This window comes from Coenobita brevimanus, chromosome 65 (genome assembly GCF_032717465.1).
Source record: "Coenobita brevimanus isolate Jiangsu-jjx chromosome 65, ASM3271746v2, whole genome shotgun sequence".
NCBI lineage: Eukaryota > Metazoa > Arthropoda > Malacostraca > Decapoda > Coenobitidae > Coenobita > Coenobita brevimanus.
In genome coordinates this window covers 39709203-39729855 of record NC_137018.1, presented here as the reverse complement: position 1 = coordinate 39729855, position 20653 = coordinate 39709203, and the positions used below count along the sequence as shown (strand labels likewise).

Sequence of the window (20653 nt, the reverse complement as noted above, 5' to 3'; positions counted from 1 at the left end):
GTGTGCCCCTCAATGTGCTGTGGCTTGGCTGCTGCTGGTGCCTGCTGTGTGGCCTCAGGTATCAAGAGCTCCTCCTCCTCAACCTCTTTGATGAGGCCATCAATTATCATTTTGGGAGCAGTGTGGATAATGTGAGGGATGCCATCACAAGTGATGGCAACAAAATCATCTCCTGGCACTTGCTGGGCTACCTCTGCTGCCTGACGCAGCACATCAATGATAAGTGTTGCTGACACACCAGGGTAAACATGAGGGAGTAGCTACTGTCATCCGTGCTGAACAGCCTTCTTATTGATGTTGTCCCAGGTAGCAATTATTATTTTTTTTTTAATCCATCCTTAATACAGTATTAAATATCTTCCAAAACCATTGTTGCTGCTTGAGGGTTTGCTGCAGAGTATGGATGAGTCAACCTCAAAACTTGCCCAGTCCTCACATGCCACTGCTGTCACCTCAGTCCCTCGTTTAGTCACCTATTCATTGTTTCACAGGTGCATGCACGGAATAACCCTTTGAAAGTCACGATGACCTCCTGCTCAAGAAGCTGAACAACACTACCAACGTTGGGTGGCAGGAAAACAGTCTCAATGGCCGGGCACGCGCCAACAAGATTCTGCAGGTGACCCAGAAAACTGTCAATAATCAAGACCACGAGAGAGAGAGAGAGAGAGAGAGAGAGATTTTTCTCTCTGCAGTGCCTTTGGCTGTGGGGACAAAAAATCTTATTGAACCACTCCAGCACACATGACAACATTAGCCACCCATAAGAATTATATACTCTTAGAATTATGTATCCAATGAACACTCAACTGCTCCACACTTGTATGCTGCAATGCCCTCAGCTGTGTGAACTTACTGATCACCAAGGGATTTACCTTCCATTTGCCTGTGGCATCACAGGCAAACAGTAAGGTAAGGCATTCCCTGGAGGCCTTGTACCCACATCCCAAACTTTCCTCCAACATCAGGAAGGTGGAAGAGGGAAGATGTTCCCAAAACAAGATCAGTTTCGTCTGCTCCTTTACCAACTGCCTAATGTGGGCAGGGAAAGTCCACAGCCCACTCCTTGCCACACCCTTATGTATGGTGTAGTGCTTTCCACTCAAGGAATCTTGCAAACCAGTCCCTGCTAGCAGAAACGGGAGGAGGATTTTCAGCTAAAATCACTTGAGCATTTTTTTCCACAAATTTCAGCAGCTCTTCAGTGAGTGACATTACTGTTCACTGCCACATTCACTTCCCTCTGATAACTGATGTGTTAATAAAGCACTTGCTCCGTCTTCATTAACACAATTTTTTACATAGAAACACCTTCGTACGTCTTGGTCGTCTCCCAGCTCGACTGCATTCTTGATCTTTTTATGGCACTTTCACATTGTGCGCACTGTCAACTCATTTATGTTAAAAGTCTTTTACAACATTGACCACGCTCTCCTCTGCACTGAGCCAGAGAGAATCTCTCTATTCCTCTCGTGTGACAAAGGCACATAACGAGGTCTCTTATGAGCATCACTGGCAGATGCAGCAGAAGACCAGGAAGCCATAACACATTAACCCTCAAACACCGAGCTATTAATACTGTGCACCACAGCGCACTCCTTCTCCCTGCACAGGAATTGTTCCGAAAATAGCCTGTTTTCAAACCTTAATATCTAGCAAACTATAGCAGTTAGGGAAACACATTAAAGACCATATTTCTCACCAATACTTCTTGTAAATAAAAGTATCCCCAGGTCTGTACGTCATCACGCTAAAGAGTAAGGACATGAGGAAGAGGACTAATTGTAGCGCGAGAGGTAGGATGTATTTGTGTGAGCGCTTGCAGCCCCGACTACGGCTTTGCTCTCAACGTGATAACTTCTTCATTACTGGATAAACTAGATACACTGACATCCAAGGCACGCCCTTTGGCACTACCACTAAGCCCATTCCTAGTATCCTTGGAACAAGGCTTGACAGGGGTGGATGAGGCAAAAGTCCACGTGAGGCAGGAACGGCTTTGGATGAGAGGATTAAGAAAAAATAATCTTACACCTGGCAGAGTCAAACAGGAGACTAAGGTGTGGTTGGCTTGGCTGGCTGGACTCTCTCCCTAGCTTTTGGTAACAAGATAAAATGGCAGCCGCTTCAAACTGTTGCGCAAACACAGTGTTGGTTCCTATCGAAACCTGGCAGGAATCTGACGCACCTTTGCCATCAGGTCGAACCGACATCCAGTGGTTAGGGGTTAAAGGGCACCGAAATTGTTACATGGTACTGGGATTGCATGGGATTTAACACAAGCCAGGGAAACCAGGATAAAGGTGATGATTATACGGAGAAGAGAGATAAAGGAGAATGCACTGTGCGCATGTGTAGCTGCCACACTGGTATATGTCACCATGCAGGACCCTTGAAAGACACAGGTTGATTTCTGGTATTTTCCCAAGCAATCTGGTTTCCACGTTTACTGGGCTGGGTCAGGGTTTACCTTTCCACACAAAACACATTTAGTGCAAATCAGTCTCTTTTAAATTGAGGGTCTACTGTATTTAGGAAAAGGCTTGTAAAATTTAAGGGGTTTATTTAGGCTATATCTAATCTCTAGAGTTAGCAGCCTTTATCCTTTACTGAACAAATTTGTCAAACGATAATATCATCTTGTACTGTTAATAAAGTCTCCAACATGCTTGCATGTGTTGGCCTTGGTCACCAAATGGCAGCTCTCCATGCAACTCAATCTCTGGCAGCATCCCTATTCAGTCTCTTATCCCTGGGGTCACATTTTATGACCTCCTCCCAGGTCTTTTTCAGTCTGCCTCTTGCAATCTTAACCCTGACGTTCACACTTCTCATTTTCTGTACCCAACCGTCACCCTCCATCCTCTTCGCACGCCCGAACCATTTCAATCTGCCCCTCCTCATCACAGCACCAATACTTTCCAATCCCATCCTTATCCTCTCAATTTTTCAACTGTAAACCTAACCCCCCCCAGGCCTCACATTCAGGGCTGCAATACATATCCATATTATCACTGTTATTTTTGTATGTTTGAGCTTATGAATATCCTCTTCCCATGCCTGGACTTGTGACTGTGTGGGTGGGTAGTACCTGTGGTCTGTTTCCTTATTTATTTTGCTGACTTATGACCATCAAAATATGGCAAGAACAAACTGCATATTACGTTTCAGAACTCAATGGCCCAAAAAAAAGTGTCAGACAATGCTGTTGTCAGACCATCATCAAACTGACAAGATAACCAAGACATTTTTACACCCTTCATTTTGACAGCTCTCTCCTCCACTGAATATAATCAACCAATGATAGCCAGAGTACAGTGAAAATATGTAGCCATCATACTGAAGGAATTAATGTATTTGTATAGCTTTTAGCATGTTGTTACAATCAAATTTTAAACAGATAGTACCAACAGCAATTAATGAGATCAAATTAACCAAAACATATCATGGGAATTATTTTGTACCAAAAAGGAAAAAAAATCTAATTCTAATTTAACTTATTCTGACTCATGTAAAATTTTAAAATTTAACAATGAGCAGTCACATGATGAGTTGATATATCCAAAACTAGTACACCATATTCCTCAAGCATGTCAGAATGCAATACTGATCTTATCCTAATTAAATATTTTTAAATTGAAAATGCAGTCACCACTGACATAACTTATCTAACTTATCATACTCCACATAACTTTTTGTTAAACAAGCAAGCATTTCAGAAGCCTGTTCTAAGTCAAGAGGTATCCACACACAAGCACACTCTTGTGTAATGGTAAACTGAACATTAAAAATTAAATGTGAGTAATAATTATAATCCATGCTATAGCACTGCCTTACCACTATAGCCTGAATGCAAACTAACTGGATGGTGCTTGATGGTAAAAATAATATTAGTGTTGTAAACAGCAATAAGTGCTACCTTGCAAAGCCTGGGATTCAGTGTCTTTTGGATTTCTTTATCATTCATCATGAAAGAATTCTCAGCTATACCATAACTACTCACTCATCACTATCATCAATGTGGCCACCTCTCTCAGACTTTTACACAAAACAAAGTGAGTGAAACTGTGCTGTATTTATCAAAGCCACTAAGCCAAGTACTGTATATGGTATTTCCAACATGCCCTGATGACTGATTACTTAAATAAGCTTAGATGCTGGTGATATGAAATGCATGAACTAGAAACACTGAATGTAAAAGTATCAGGAGGTTTCTACTCACAGGTGCAACCCCAGCCAGTTTGTTTTTGTGTGTCCGCTAAGTGAAAAGCACGCAGGTTCTCAGACAAGTATTATACACACTCTTATACTTAAAGCTCAGTTGAAGATGGCAAGCATGAGGCAGTCTCTCCTCTTAGTAAGGACAATTTTTTAAACATTCTAGTCATTTCACACTACATATATATATATATATATATATATATATATATATATATATATATATATATATATATACAGTATATATATATATGACTCTAAATGGGGCAATTTCGTCAGCTTAACCCAATTTCCCACATATCCAAGCAGGAAGGGTTTTCAGAGTACAGCTCTTTGTTCTCACAATGCACAGGCACAATTCAGAGAGAGAAACTGCTAGGTACAATCTCTCCTCTTTCTATGCCACAGGGGATATGAGGCTTTGTAACAAAAGATGAATGGTTAGGTCCCCATTTTCCACCAAAAATACATACAGAAGGGGCTTCCAACATCTCACTCCCTTTTATGATGTGTCGAGAACACATGGGTCATAATCCTTCTCCCCTATCATATCTTAGTGAAAAAGATAACATCTAACTGATTATTAATTACAACAGTATAGTATTATGTTAGAGAACTTTCTGTGCATGAATTACATGAACTTCATATTATGCAGCACAATATTTTTACTACCATTGGTGACCAAATCCTTTGCTTATGCACCGATTTCATTTAATTTCCTATGAATATACATGCAACAGTTACAAAAAACAACAGAAAACCAAAGTTTTAAGTGCAGAATAACCATACCCTAACCAGGCCATGCCATGTTATAGTACTGAAGTCCCACCATAATATGACACTCTACTGGTTAAAGTTACATCAATAAAATTTGCATCCTTATCAGTTTTCAGTGACATATGAAGAGCTCATCAAATATTACAGCTATTTAATTACACACAGAATAATTTCACACATAACAACTTGTACCTGTAGTGATACAGTATTTATGGAGGATAATTCAAATACAGTAAGACCTCACTATAACGGACTAATTGGGGCCCAAGCCATTCTGAAAAAAAGGTGAAATTCTGATACATGCGACATCCAGACTCCCCCTGCTAATCCGGACTTTTTCCGATATATCAGACATTAGTCCGGATCGCACCAACGGTTTTTAAATTGTTTTCACTACCGCTGCAGTACGGCATTGTATTATACCTTCACTGCTATAATCAAACAGTACAATATACATGTATTAACCCTTTAACCGCGGGTGTCATTCCAGAATGACATTGACAAAACTGGACCAAACTGTGGGTGTCATTCTGGAATGATCGTGAATATTTTGAACACCGCGCATTTTTCCTGCGCACAAAGTGTCTCACGCAAGAGTAGCTGTCGAGTTCTTTCACGCCAGCCATCCCACACCTCCCTCCTCCAACCCCGAGGGGGCCCCCCCCACCCCTGCCTTGACCCGCATCAGTCAGTATCTGTCCAGCTCTGTGCGTGAGAATGGCGCTCCGTCCCGACTCATCGTCGCTCGCTTCCTCCTCGAAAGTGATTAGTGCTAGTGTTCCTTCTACCTCTACACCGGTGAAGGAGCTGCCGACGGCGAGGCAGAAGGGGTTGAGCACTCCTGAAATTAGAACTGAGCTGGACAAAACAGTAAGTACTACTCTTGATTGTGGCAGTGAAAGTGACACACTCACAGCAAGCAGTGACGATTTGGCAGTGATTGGTGGTGAACCATTTTCCATTGATAGTGACAGTGATGAAAGTGATCGTGTTGTTTCGCCCCCACCACCCCCAACTTACTCTGGGAAAGGCAAGGCTCCTATGGGCAAATCTGGTATTGCACGTGGGAAGGGAGTCAAGCGCAGGCTTACGTCTCCCACACCAGGCCCTAGTAAGCATTTCCCATCAATTTCCCGTTCCCCTAGCCCTATTGCCCTCACATCATCATCATCATCATCTGCCGTGCCCTCTCCTCAGTCTACATCGTCTGAGGAGTACGAATTCCCAGAGCCTGCAAAGCGAGGGAAGGCAGGCCGTGCAGGCCATGCAGGCAGGGCAGGCAGGCCTAGAACAAAGGGGATGCGTGGCAGTTGGAGGGCAAAGCTGGGCGATAAGCGAGGAGATAAGCGAGGTGATATGCGGGGTAGAAAGGGTCAAGTTTCACCACGCACCAGGTCAGAAACCCCCCCGCCTGCCCCCCGCTCAGCTCCCTCACCCTTGCCACCCCCCCACTCACCGCCCCCGCACTCACCCCCCTCCCCATTGCCTCCTGCCTCACCCCCCTCCCGCTCGCCTCCTGCCTCACCCATTGCCTCCACCTCAGCTCCTTCTCACGGGGAAACGAGTGCAATGCAACCTGCCACTTCCACTGAACCACGCACAGGGAAGGTGGATGCATTTGTTTGGTCTGACGGTGCAGATTTTCAGCCACACAATCCGCCGTTTGATATGACAAATGCTGGAATACAGCCTGCCTTTCCATGCAACGCAGGAGATGACTTTGTTGACTACTTCCTGGCCTTCATGGATGATGAAATCGTGCAGCATGTCAGCGATGAGACCAATAGGTATGAAGCTCAGTGTGCAGCAGAAGGGCTGGGACCTATTGGCTCACCAAAGCAAGTGTCGTGGTTGCCTGTCGGAATCAGAGAGCTGTATGTTTTTTTTGCACTAATGTTTCTGATGCCCCATATAAAGAGACATGAGTTGGAGGAGTACTGGCTCGTGGATGACATTACTACTATCCCAATATTCGGGAAGTATATGTCACAGGATCGGTTCCGACAGCTGCTTGGATACCTGCACTTCGCTGACAATGCAAACCCGTCCCAAACTGACCCTTTGTGGAAAGTGAGGGACTTTCTCAACAGGATTAGGGATCGATTTATGCGATTTTTCCGGCCTATGCAGAAAGTCGTCATAGATGAATCCCTGGTATTGTTCAGAGGACGTCTCATATTCATGCAGTACATCCCCAACAAACGCCACCGCTTTGGGATAAAGTTCTTTGTGCTGTGTGACTGTGAGACGGGGTATAACCTGGATTTTGTCATCTACTCGGCTAGTACAATGGACGTGAACAGGAAAGACCCCCTTGGCTTCTCTGGCTCCGTTGTAAAAGTGCTGATGGAGAGGTATTTTGGTGGTAATCATGTGCTGTACACAGACAATTACTACACAGCACCGAAACTCTCCAAATACCTGGCTGAACACGGCATTGGCACTGTTGGCACTGTACGGAGCTATAGGAAAGAGTGGCCAAGTTTCCCCGAAGCATCATCATCATCCAAGGGAGATGTTCACCTGAAGACGTCAGACAAGCTTCTGGCGATCAGGTGGCATGACAAGAAGGTCGTGAATATGATCAGCACCATCCACAAGGGGGAATTGCAGAGAACTGGGAAGGTCAGCTACAGGACGGGAGAGCCAATCATGAAGCCTGATGCCGTCATTGATTACAATGTCAATATGAGACTTGTTGATAAGTCTGATATGATGAATGGCGAAATCGACTGTCTCAGGAGAAACACCCGATGGTACAGGAAGGCTTGCCTGCACATGCTCGATATGTGCATGCTCAACGCCTTCATTCTCTACAAGACACAAGTCGGGGGCATAAGGCAACCATCACTGAGACAGTTTTCCAAGACCGTCGTGCAGCAGCTACTTGCACGATTTGGTCAGGTGACGGCATTGATCCCGAGGCGACACTCTGACACACAACCTGACCGTCTTGAGTGCCGCAATTACATGAGCCGGCACCAGCTAGTGAAATTGCCTCTTACAGCAGGCAGCAGGTTGTCACAGGGCCGCTGCAGAGTATGTCATAACACCACATGGAGGCCTAGGACGAGAAAAATGAGCACACACCAGTGCCTGGAATGCCAAGTCGCTCTATGTGTAACTCCGTGCTTTGCCGAGTACCACTCTCTGAGTAAATACTGAAAGTGACAGTGATATATAGTGATGCGACAGTGACGTGCTTTGCCAATAATTGTATAATGGATAATGTAGTAAAAAGGGATATTTTGCCTAGAAAAAAATGTAAATATTGGCCAGTATAATAAGTGATATTGTAATAAGAGAATCTGCGGCACTTGTGTAATTCTGCAGCACTTGTGTAATTCTGTGATGCGGCAGTGACGCAATATAGTAATAAGTGCAGTGTAAATATAATGTATATTGCCCAGATTATATGTAAAATAATATTAGAAGTTAGAAATAATGAAAAGATCGCATGAAACGTCAGTGAGCGGGTGCCGCCGCAGTGAAGTGAGGCGCAGCCGCAGGGAAGTGCCTTTTACCTACCTCAGTGAACACAGAGTGGGTGTTTATCGTATGTACAGTGTTCATATATGTTTATATTACTATTATGAGAGAGTGGTTGGCATTTGGTACTGGTGTGTGGGGCGTAAAATAGTTATTTCACACCCCTCACTTCTAACGGCTCTCCCCGTCCTGTGAAAGTCAACAAAGTCATGAAACCTACATCAATGGAAAGCTGAAGGTTAGTACTTTCTAATGGTACCTTATTTTTTTCTCTAGCTTTATTCTGTGCAGAGTTATTAAGGTTTAAAGGTTTGTTTACATTTGGCTGAAACCCCCGCGGGAGAGGACAGTCAGACCAAAACAATACCCGCGGTTAAAGGGTTAATAATACTGTACTGTACACTCATAAACATGTCTTTTATTAACCTTATTGTAGTGAACATAATACATCTGGCAGTCTGGACTGCTTCTGGGTTTATCGGACTTTATGATATACAGTGAAAGCTCCATTATTCACATTCAGATTATCCAGGTTTTGATTTATCTTGGCCATGATCGAATGGTTCAGTGGTACGGTAATACACAAAATTATCCGTATGACAGCTCCAGCTTAAACAGCAAGCATCCAGTTGCTAGCGAGCAAGCCACAGGTAAACGAGTGTGAGTCTACCCGCCACCCACATCTCCTGCTCATAACTCGATCACAAGGGTGGTGGGGTGGAGTTTGTGTGGCGACTAATAACCTAACCTAACCTAACCTTCTTTAACTACCTAATGATTTAACCTAACCTAACCTGGGCTCCAGCCGGGAAATTGGGAAACGAGATCCATCTTTGAGTAAGCTGAGTAAGTTTCTTCCATTATGCCAGAAACAATCGTAGGTACGGCAATTCCTAATCAGAAAACAATTATTGTTTCATCCGTGTTCTCATAAGTTAGCATTCAATTCCACATTCTTCATTTGATATCGCACTCCCAACACATTTCGGACCGACTGAGCACAGTTATTTTTGCTCCTTAAAGTTAAGAGTACATTTACTGCACATTCTTTTGTTCGTTCTTATGTGTGTGTGCGAAAGATAGAGTACTGATACAAACAATAATGTATTCCATTAACCCTTTCACAGCTGCCGGCCTTGAACAATGCTTTACTGTATCAGTGTCAGTGATGCTGAGTTAGGGCAAGCTATAAAAAACTACGAACAATATGGGAAGAGAATGAAGGTTACTGGTATGCTTACACAACCCTTTCTACCATCCCAAGCAGCCAGACGTTCACTTCATCCCAGATGTTTTTGTGGGTATGTTTAAATGTTGATGTAACATGTGCCCTAATTTTGAGTAAGTTTCTTCCATTATGCCGGAAACAATTGTAGATACGGCTTAAGCAACGTGATGATGATAAGGGGGGAAATCTTTCAGCAAGAGAAGGTAATTTACCACCCTCAAAGGTCAGAAAAATACAGAAAACAAACTAGAGGAATATGAATTGAACTGGTAAGGTCTTTAGGCCGTATGCTTAGATGAAAATTTATGGGTTTCACAATTTTACGGGATGAAATGGAACAAAAATGTTTGCTAATCAGAAAAAAAATTACTCTTTCATCCCACGTGTTTTGTAAGTTAGCATTCAGTTTCACATTCTTCGTTCGATATCGCACTTCCCAACACATTTCGGACCAACTAAGCAGTTATTTCTGCTCCTTAAAGGTATGTGTACATTTACTGCTCATTCTTTAGTTCGTTCTTATGTGTATGTGTGAAAATCATACGTACTGATACAAACAACAATGTATTCCATTAATCCCTTCTTACCCGCAAGCCTTGAACAACGCTCTACATTATCAGTGTCAGTGATTTTGAGTTAGGACGAGCTATAAAAAACTGCAAACACTTATGGAAAGGGAACAAAGGTCACTGGCATGTTTACACAACCCTAGTCTACCATCCCAAGCAGTCAGGAGTTCACTTCATCCCATATGTTTTCACTGATGTTTACATGCTAATGTAACATGCGCCCAAATTTTATTAATTCTTTCATGAATCATAGCAAATCAAAGGATGGGTTTGGGGAGGGGGGGGGCGGAAGCCAGGTGCACCAGACGAGGTTTTCAGTCATCATCTAATCCAGTGGTGCACCATAAGAGGCATAGCAGCCCGGGGCTAGGCAAGTTGGTCCTGACATTTAAGATGAGAGTGCCAAGCCTCACTCATCCCTGCGTGGCATTACATGAGCAATAAACCCCAACCATCCCTTGGACATAAACCTGCACCAGCTCAATCTGACTGGAGCACCTTTATTACCCACTAAACCACCAGCGCCATAGTTTGGTTATATCGTTACCACCCACTGTAGCTTATCACTCAGTGTAGAGTCACCCATAAGCAGAAGGAAGAGGAAAGAATGAAGGAAAGAAAGACAGAGGAGGGAGTGTAAAGTCACCCGTAGGCAGAAGGAAGGGGGAAGAATGAAGGAAAGACAGAAGAGGAAGAAAGGAAGAGTAGAAAGGGTAGACACCCAAAGCTGCACTACATTGAGTGGATGGTAAGCGTCCCCACCTACCACTTTTCACATCTGTAAGAAAAAGAAATTGATTTTGGAACTTTGAAAAAATGGTCCAGAGGCTGGCCATGGAAGCATGCAAATTTCTGAACTCACGGCCATTGAGGAGGCTAAGCATAAGCTTTACTGTAAGCAGTAAAAGCACCCTACCAAATCAGTTCTTCCTGACAGTCAGTTATATTTTTCTTATTATTTCTGGGTTGGTAAATAAACATCTGTTGTTAAATCTGTTTCCCCATGTGTTTAGCTGTTCTGCTGTGACAATTGTTGTTTGATTCGTTAACATAATGATGGAAAGGACTGTTTCAACCCATGTGTTTAACTAAACCTGTTAACTGCATATAATAATTTAACCTAACCTAACCTCCAGTTGGGAAACGAAATCCACCTTCGAGTACGCTGAGTTTCTTCCACTGCTGAAAACAATTGTTGGTACAGTTTAAGGAACATGACGATAATAACAGGGAGGCAATTTTTTCGCAAGAAAAAGTAATTTACCAAACTAGTCGGAAAAAATACAGAAACTATCTATCTATCTATCTATTGCCAGACGCCTCAATCCCATTTGGGGTGGCCAGAAACAAATCGCCTCAAAGTCGCCCTGTTCCCCGCCATTTCACTGCCCTGCTCCCAACTCACACCCCCCTCTGTCATATACCTCTCCACCCCATCCCTCCATCTCATCCTCGGCCTCCCCCTCCCTCTTCCCCCCTCCACCTCACTCGCATACACTCTCTTCGTCAGTCTTTCACCCTCCATCCTCTCCACATGGCCAAACCACCTCAGTGTGTTCCTCATAACGCTTCCTATCACGTCCACATCCACACCACAACGCTCCTTTATATCCTCATTCGTCAGCCTGTCTCTCCATGTGACTCCACAGGCTCCTCTTAAATCCACAGGCTCCTCTTAAATAACTCATTTCCACTGCTCTCACTCTTGACTTCTCTCCCTCCAACAAGGTCCAAGCTTCACTTCCATCCGTTAGAGTTGGTATCACAATACTGTCATGCAGTAACTTTTTCACTTCCATGCTCTCTTCCCTGTTTCTTATCACTGCTTTCAAAGAACCAGCAACCTTTCTTCCCTGCTGTACCCTTTCAAGCACTTCACCCTCCAAACCTCCATCCTTACTCAGCACACTACCCAAGTACTTAAACGTACTCACATTTTCCAATTCCTCACCATCCAACCTCGCTGTACATTCACTGACTTCACCTCTCTCAAAGACCATCACTTTACTCTTCCCTACATTCACCTTTAGATTCCATTTCTTACACACTCTTCCAAACTCATCCACCAAGCCTTGCAGCTCCCCTTCGTCTTCACTCAACAACACAGTATCATCTGCAAACAAGAGTACAGGGAGTTTCCAAACACTATCCTCTCTCACCACGGCCACTCCACCATCCACTACCCTACCTTGTACCTCTTTCATTACCCCATCCATGTACAGATTGAACAACCATGGAGACATGACACATCCCTGTTTCAACCCAACTTTCAAAGAGAAAAATTCACTTAGTTCACCATCCACACGCACTGCAGCCTTCGCACCATCGTACATACTCTTCACAGCTTTCAACAACTTCCCATCTACTCCATATATTCTTAACACTTTCCACAATCCTTGTCTATCCACCCTGTCATATCTTTCTCCAAATCCATGAAAGCCACATACAACTTCTTTCCCTTCACTAGAAACTTTTCCACTAAAGATCTAAGAATGAATATCTGATCTACACAACCTCTTCCCTTCCTAAAGCCTCCCTGTTCTTCTCCAACTAATTTCTCTGTTCCTTCTCTAACTCTGTCAATAAGTATCCTACCATACACTTTTCCTATTATACTAAGAAGACAAATGCCCCTATGATTACCACACACTTCTTTTTCCCCTTTTCCTTTGTACAAGGGAATAATTATACCCGACTTCCAATCCTCCAGGACTCTACCTTCCTCCCAGGCCAATCTGCTACATCTTCCACATCCATTCTACTACTATCTCTCCCCCATGCTTCAGCATTTCAACACACACTCTATCAATTCCTGGGGCTTTCCCCGATTTAACTTTCTTCATTGCTTCCACAACTTCTATCCTACTGATTTCTTCCTGTCTTCTCACCTCCCTCCTTCTCCCAGCCATTTCCCAGCCACTTATACTCGCATTACTTCCATCCTCTATGTTCAACAATTCCTTAAAGTGTTCTTTCCATCTGCTCACTTTTTCTCCCTTCTCCACTAGTAATCTACCACTTTTATCTTTCACTCCCCTGCTAACCTCACTTCCACCCTGTCTTACTCTTTTCACCTCTTTCCAGAACATTTTCTTACAGTCCCTCCACTTTACACTCAAACTCCTTCCAAATTCCTCATCCACTCTCTTCTTACTCTCTCTTACTAATCTTTTCACCTCTCTATTTCTTTCTACATATAACTCTCTCTTCTTCTTCCACGCCCCTATTTCTCATCCATTCACTGTATGCTTTCTTCTTTTCTGCCACAGCCTGTCTCACCTCTTCAGTCCACCACGCTGTTCCTTGCACCCCCCTCCATCTTCTCTTCCTTCCACACACCACATCACATGCTGCACATATTTCTTCTGTAAATATCCTACACACACCTTCCACATCTCCCATCTGCTCCAATTCATATTTGCCCAATCGTTCCTCCACTTCTCTCTTATACTCTTGTCTTTTTCTCATCCTCTTGTAACCTTTCCACTCTCCTTGCAACTACTCCTTCCTCTCATCTTTCCCTTCTTCTATTCCTCCATCTTACTTGAATCCTGATTCTGGCCACCACCAAGTAGTGGTCAGAAAGTCCACTCTCCCAACCTCTATAAGCTCTTGCATCCATTACACATCTTCGCATCCTTTCATCCACACACACATAATCAATCATTGCCTTCCTTTCATTCAGTTCACCACCTACCCTTCTTATCACTCGCCATGTATACCTGTGGATCATTTTATGCCTGAAGAGGGTACTGGCCATCACCAACCCCCTCCCAGCACAAATGTCCACTAACGCACTCCCATTCTCATCTATCTCCGCAGACACACCCCACTCACCAACTATTCCATCCATCTTCACATTCCTAACTTTACCATTCATATAACCGATCAAAAACACTCTCTCATTCCTTCCAAACTTTTCCATGCACACTTCTACATTTGTCTAGAACTCTTCTCTCACTCTTCTAGCACGATCTTGCGTTGGCACATAGACACACACACAATCGCCCACATTTGTATTCCAACTTTCAACTTTACCCACACAATCCTTGACCCAACTGATCCATACTGTCTTATGCTCTTCTTCCATCTTTTACTCACAACTATACATACTCCTTCCTTTGCCCTCTCATTCTCACCTACTCCTGCACATATACCCCATCCATACTCCCATTCTCTCACACTTTCTCCTCTCCATTTTGTTTCAGTTATTCCACATACATCCACTTTCGCACCCTCAAGCACCTGGACAATCTCTCTCTCTTTCACCTCATCATTCGCTCCTCTTACATTCCATGTACCCATTACCAAGTCCTTTGTCCGGTCCTGAGTCGTCATCGTTTGGTCAGTCCTTGTCCGAGGCTTCTTGTTGGTTTTTTAAGTTAGTTGTTTTCCGCGGAGGGGCACTAACCCTCCGCTGGAGGAATATGAATTGAATTGATAAGGTCTATCTGCTGCTTAAAGTGTACACTTATCAGTAAATAAATCGGTCTAACAGTACCTGTGTTTTGTTTCCGTTGGATTAATCGTGATTTTGGACTATTCGGGCACCCCTTCACACCATATGGCCTGGATAATCAGGCTATCTCTGTACAGGAATTAGTCCGGTGGCTCTTCGATTCTGATAAAAGCGAATTCCGGCCTACTGAAGTCCGTTATATCAAGGTTTTACTGTACAATTTTAAACAGAAAAATCTCTTGGATACCCGAGACATTTCAGTTTTTCTATGGTCAGCAATACTGGACTGCCCATCTTCAAGTGAAGGAATACATTCTAAACCTAATCCATATTTATCTTATGCTTAAGGCTTATACCTTTCATATGCCTAAGACTTATGCTGTTTCCATCAGGTCTGTCAGAAAATCATGACCCAGTACTTAATCCTTTATGAACTATCTTATGCGTCAACCAATGGGCAATAAATAAGTCAACTTACTTAATGTGGTAATTCAAGACAAAACAACACAGTTCTTATGGCAAGTATATACTACAATACTAATGCTCTCTACTATTCTGTTCAAATAATATAATATATTCTATATTTTAAAATAACATTTTTTCCCTAATGTGGGGTTGTGTATCTACAAATCAAAGTTTAATAATGACTGTCTAACTGCCTTCACCAGATAAAATTTTGATTTACAACTTTGTGATAAATAACTCACCTTTGAGATAGCATTTTTGACAATGCTCAAGTTCTTCTCAATGAATCGTTTGAGCTCCCTCTCCCGTACACCTCGCTCGTTAAGAGCTCCCAACATCTCTCGCAGCTGCTCCAAATCGGTTATGTGCCACCACCCAGTTTTGTACTCTGAAGCAATGAGAAGTATTATGTTAGAAATCCTTGATTAATATGTCCATCTCTCACTCTAACCTACTGTATTACATCATAAAATGCAGCACAGTGTCCAGTCTTTCAGATGATACACATATTGGGGAAATACTTTGTCAAAATTGCAGCTTTGTTAATGCTGTGGCCTCCAGACTCATATGAATGTGGCCCCAATGGACCACAGGCTGAAGCTGTCCTTTTTCTGTAGCTGTCCATCCTCACTGAAGGGGATGGGGAGGGAATCAAGGGATATCAGTAAAATCCTAACAGAAAAGCTGCCTTGTTATATTAGTCCATCATGTGAATGTGTCCTACACCACCACTTTCAGAGCTTTAATACTATGATATGAGGTTGATATGAAACACCTGTGGCAAGATGAGAAGAGACAGTACTGTACAGTAATTAATACTGAAAAGTGGAGTATATCAACTCTGATGCTTGCAGATGATGCTGTGTTCCTTACTAATAATGAACAGGATCTTTGTAGACTGATTCAGAGTTTTGTGAATGTTTATGAGCAGTGTGATCTGAAAATAAATGCAGATAAAGTGACGGTTGCTGAGAGAGGTGAATGAAGACTGATGTAAATTGGTAAAGAAGTTCAATTACCTAAATGCAGTACAACAGACCCTCAATTTACATAGCCCTGATATGCACTAAACATAGTTTGCATGGAAAAATACATAAAAAAAATAATAATTTTTAAAAAATTTACGCAGGAAAATCCCAGAAGTCAGCCCCTGTCCGCTCTCATCCCTCCACAGTTCCAACATCAGACCATGTAGATACATGCTCACCCCACCATGAGTATATAAAACAGTCTTTTGTCCAATTTTCAATTAAAAAACTGTCATAATTCAACATGGTTACAATTAGAGGATACGAAATAGTCTGCTTACACTCAATCAGCTGGCCATGCACACACACATAAACCAGCACACACACAAGACTGAAGATATGTACAGAAGGTTGAGCAGCAGTTTGTGGTAAAACCTTCTGTAATGCTTGGTGACTTCAACTGTCAAGTAAACTGGGACAAGGGAAGAGCAGATGCTGAAGGTAACAGAGGCAACTGCATTCTAGATCTTGCATTCACTATGTCAGCTGGTATGTCACTGGAAAGTAGGTATGACCACAACCGGATTAGGTTCTCTCTACAAGCTTGTTGTGAAAGATTGTCTAGACCTTGTAAAAGAAAACTAGACTTCAGCAGAGCTGACTCTGGAGGCTTGAGAAAGTTTTATGAATGTTGGACTAGAAGGCTGTAATATAAAATTCAATGTATCACTCATTTAATGAACAATTTTAACCTGCCGCATGCTGGCCAACTTGGGACCTTCATGGCACCCCAGTGCCAGCCAATTTTCGACTTTTTTTGGCTAAATACGTTAAGAATGATGAGAAAACATGGAGAACAACCACAAAAGTGCTCACAGAAACTTAAGTGATCGATTTTGAGGTTGATGCCCTCTCAGCAGGCAGCTGAGATGTTCGGAGTAACGTCCGTAGACTTCATCAGCTGCTGCCGACATCCAGGGAGATGAGGTAGAAGATTTTTGTTTTCTTCAAGGGTATTCCAAAGGAACCAGGGAAACTCTAGTAAGGTATACAGATGATGTGGGAACTGTCCCGAACCATAATTATTTGCAATGATGCATTATGACATTCAAGTGAGTGAGTGGCATTTTTCCGATAATGTTCGTATTACTGGATTTTCTAGTTTTCATGTAAGAGTTTACCCATACATATATATTTTACATTTGTGTCTTTTTTTTGCACACTGAATTATTCCTGCACACTGTGCTCACTCTGTGTGTCATTTCTCGAACACACGTCACATTACACAAGTCATATATGAAGTACAGTACTCACAGTGCACTTAAAGTAAACGCTCGATATAGCGAACCCTTTAATTGTGAACTTCGGATACAGCAACCCATTATTTTCAGAGTAAACTTCCGCCGGACATAGCAACCTTTGTTCGGTGTATGCGGCGGTAGTTCGTGTATCAGGTGGCTCCCATGACTCACCATTGTGGATGCACCCACCAGCCCGAGCAATGAGTCACTTAGGCTAGCTAGCCCACACACCTCACCCCTTTCCGCGCTGGGTCTTTCTCAGTCTGTGCATAGTACTTGCTCCGTGTGGTTCTCTCTTGCATTACCTCTCTCACTTGCGTTACCTCCCATACCACATGTGACCTACCTACACTACCGTACCTACCTACGGCAAGAATGGCCTCCAAATCACCTAGCCCTTCATCCTCAAGCAATGGGAAGCAGAAGATGCTCTCCCTGACAGAGAAATATAAAATTATTCAGGAGTATGAGGAAGGGGCAACACAAAGTCAACTTATGAATAAATACGACCTGATGAAGGCAAAAGTCTATGACCTCATCAAGGTAAAGGAGGTGAAAGAGGCCATGAAAGCAGTGGATGCCAGCAAGATGGGGAAAGAAGTCTACCGCAAGCGACGACTTCTCATGGAAAATCTCAACGAGGCAGTGTATATTTTGTACATGCAGGACAGAGCAGAGGGTGTTCCTGTTCAAGATGCTGATATTCAACATGCGGCACAGAGGCTTGCTCGTCACTTAGGCCACAAGAATTTCAAGTGCAGTGATGGCTGGCTGTGGCACTTTAGACAGCATCAAAGCATTGTGAATAAGGCTATCATATGCGAGCTTCTAAGTGCCAACATGGACGCAGTGGATCCTTTCATACACCAGTTTTGTGAACTGAAAGAGAAGAAGGGCCTCCACGACTTCCAGATATACAACGCTGAAGAAAATGGTCGTTTTTGGAAGTCACTCCCCAAAAATACGCAGGCCTCCAAGACTATAAGCAGCACTCTGGGGAGGAAGAGTGTGAAGGATCGCATATTGGTATTGGTGTGCTCTAACGCCGACGGGTCCTACCACAGGAAACCAGTCGTTGTGGGTAACAGCAGGAAGCCAAGGGTTCTCAAAGATATTACAGTATGGACAAGCTTCCTACAGAATACCACAGTGACCCTTCTGCCTGGTTTACCCAGGATATTATCAATGACTGGTTTCATCAGAGTTTGGACCCCTCCATTTGGCAGCACCAGGCCTGGTATGGCATCAGTAGGATGTAAAGGTTGTGCTCCTCCTTGACAATGCCCCAGCCTACCCTTCCACTGTGAAATTGTGTTCCAAGGATGGAAAAATAAAGGCGATATTTTTACCACCCAACACAACTGCTTTACTTCAGCCAATGGACCAGGGGGTGATCGAATGTGCCAAGAGGCATTATCGAAATATCGAAAAATTTAGCTGGACCAGTGCATGGTGGGGACTGAGGATGGGATGGAGGAGGAGGGGTATGTGGACACCAGGGGGAAGAAAGCACTGGACAATTTCAAGAAGTACAATATCAAGTACAATATCTCTTTGGAGGTTGGGTTGAAACAGGGATGTGTCATGTCTCCATGGTTGTTCAATCTGTTCATGGATGGGGTAATAAAAGAGGTACAAGGTAGGGTAGTGGATGTTGGAGTGGCCCTGGTGAGAGAGGATAGTGTTTGGAAACTCCCTGTACTGTTGTTTGCAGATGATACTTTGTTGTTGAGTGAAGACGAAGGGGAGCTGCAAGGCTTGGTGGATGAGTTTGGGAGAGTGTGTAAGAAATGGAATCTAAAGGTGAATGTAGGGAAGAGTAAAGTGATGGTCTTTGAGAGAGGTGAAGTCAGTGAATGTACAGTGAGGTTGGATGGTGAGGAATTGGAAAATGTGAGTACATTTAAGTACTTGGGTAGTGTGATGAGTAAGGATGGAGGGTTGGAGGGTGAAGTGCTTGAAAGGGTACAGCAGGGAAGAAAGGTTGCTGGTTCTTTGAAAGCAGTGATAAGAAACAGGGAAGTGGGCATGGAAGTGAAAAAGTTACTACATGACAGTATTGTGGTACCAACTTTAACGTATGGAAGTGAAGCTTGGACGTTGTTGGAAGGACACAAGTCAAGAGTGAGAGCAGTGGAAATGAGTTATTTAAGATGAGCCTGTGGAGTCACATGGAGAGACATGCTGACGAATGAGGATATAAAGGAGCGTTGTGGTGTGGATGTGGATGTGATAGGAAATGTTATGAGGAACACACTGAGATGGTTTGGCCATATGGAGAGAATGGAGGGTGAAAGACTGACGAAGAGAGTGTATGTGAGTGAGGTGGAGGGGGGAAGAGGGAGGGGGAGGCCAAGGATAAGATGGAGGGATGGGGTGGGGAGGTATACAAGAGAGGGGGGTGTGAGTTGGGAGCAGGGCAGTGAAATGGCAGGGGACAGGACGACCTGGAGGCGATTTGTTTGTGGCCATCCCAAACGGGAATGAGGCGTCTGGCAATAGATAGATAGATAGACAATATCAAGGATGCCATACTGAACTGGGCAGAGACTTGGAAGAAGGTGCCAGTGACTACTCTCTGCAATGTGTGGTGCAAGCTCCTCAAAACCCCCATGACTCCAGCCCAGAAGCCTAATTTCGAGGGATTTGAGCCACCAAAGGCAGCAGAAATGTTGGCTGCAGCTGGCCAAGGCTCCATCCCTGCAGAAGGGGAGGAGGAGAGGCTAGTCGAGGATGGTGGTCTGACTGGATACCACCAACAGAGGAGGAAATAGTCCAGGGATTGACCACGCCTAAACCACCTGCGGAGGAGGAAGAGGAGAGGACACATCGGCCATCGCTGTCTGCTGCCATCAATGCAGCAGACACACTCTTAGCCATTCCAGACGACACTTGTGGATTTCTGGGGGAAAACTATGAGCTCCTCAGATGGATCAGACTGGACCTCATGAGGAGAAACCAGGGCAGGCAAGTCCAACAGAAAATTTTGGACTTCTTCAAGCCTGTCACCTCAACACCTGGGAAAAAAAAACGTATAGTGTTAGAGACCTTGAATGTGTCTTTTGCTTCGACGTCCTCTGTGAGCCTCCCCAGTTTGGCTTCTGGCAACAGCACACCTTCCTCACTTGACACAACTGACACCAGAGCCACCAGAATTAATATTTGCTGGATCAGATGAT

The 20653-nt window shown here is 43.6% G+C and overlaps 1 protein-coding gene across 2 annotated transcripts in view; it reads right to left on the bottom strand.

The window, feature by feature from the left end:
* Positions 1-20653, bottom strand: part of tou (bromodomain adjacent to zinc finger domain 2B toutatis) — an 860023-nt gene that overhangs the window by 84244 nt on the left and 755126 nt on the right. For both annotated transcript variants that reach the window (XM_080276402.1, XM_080276403.1), the window contains one exon: positions 15448-15593. In XM_080276402.1, the coding sequence (XP_080132528.1) occupies positions 15448-15593 (146 nt within the window). The remainder of the gene's footprint in view (positions 1-15447; positions 15594-20653) is intronic.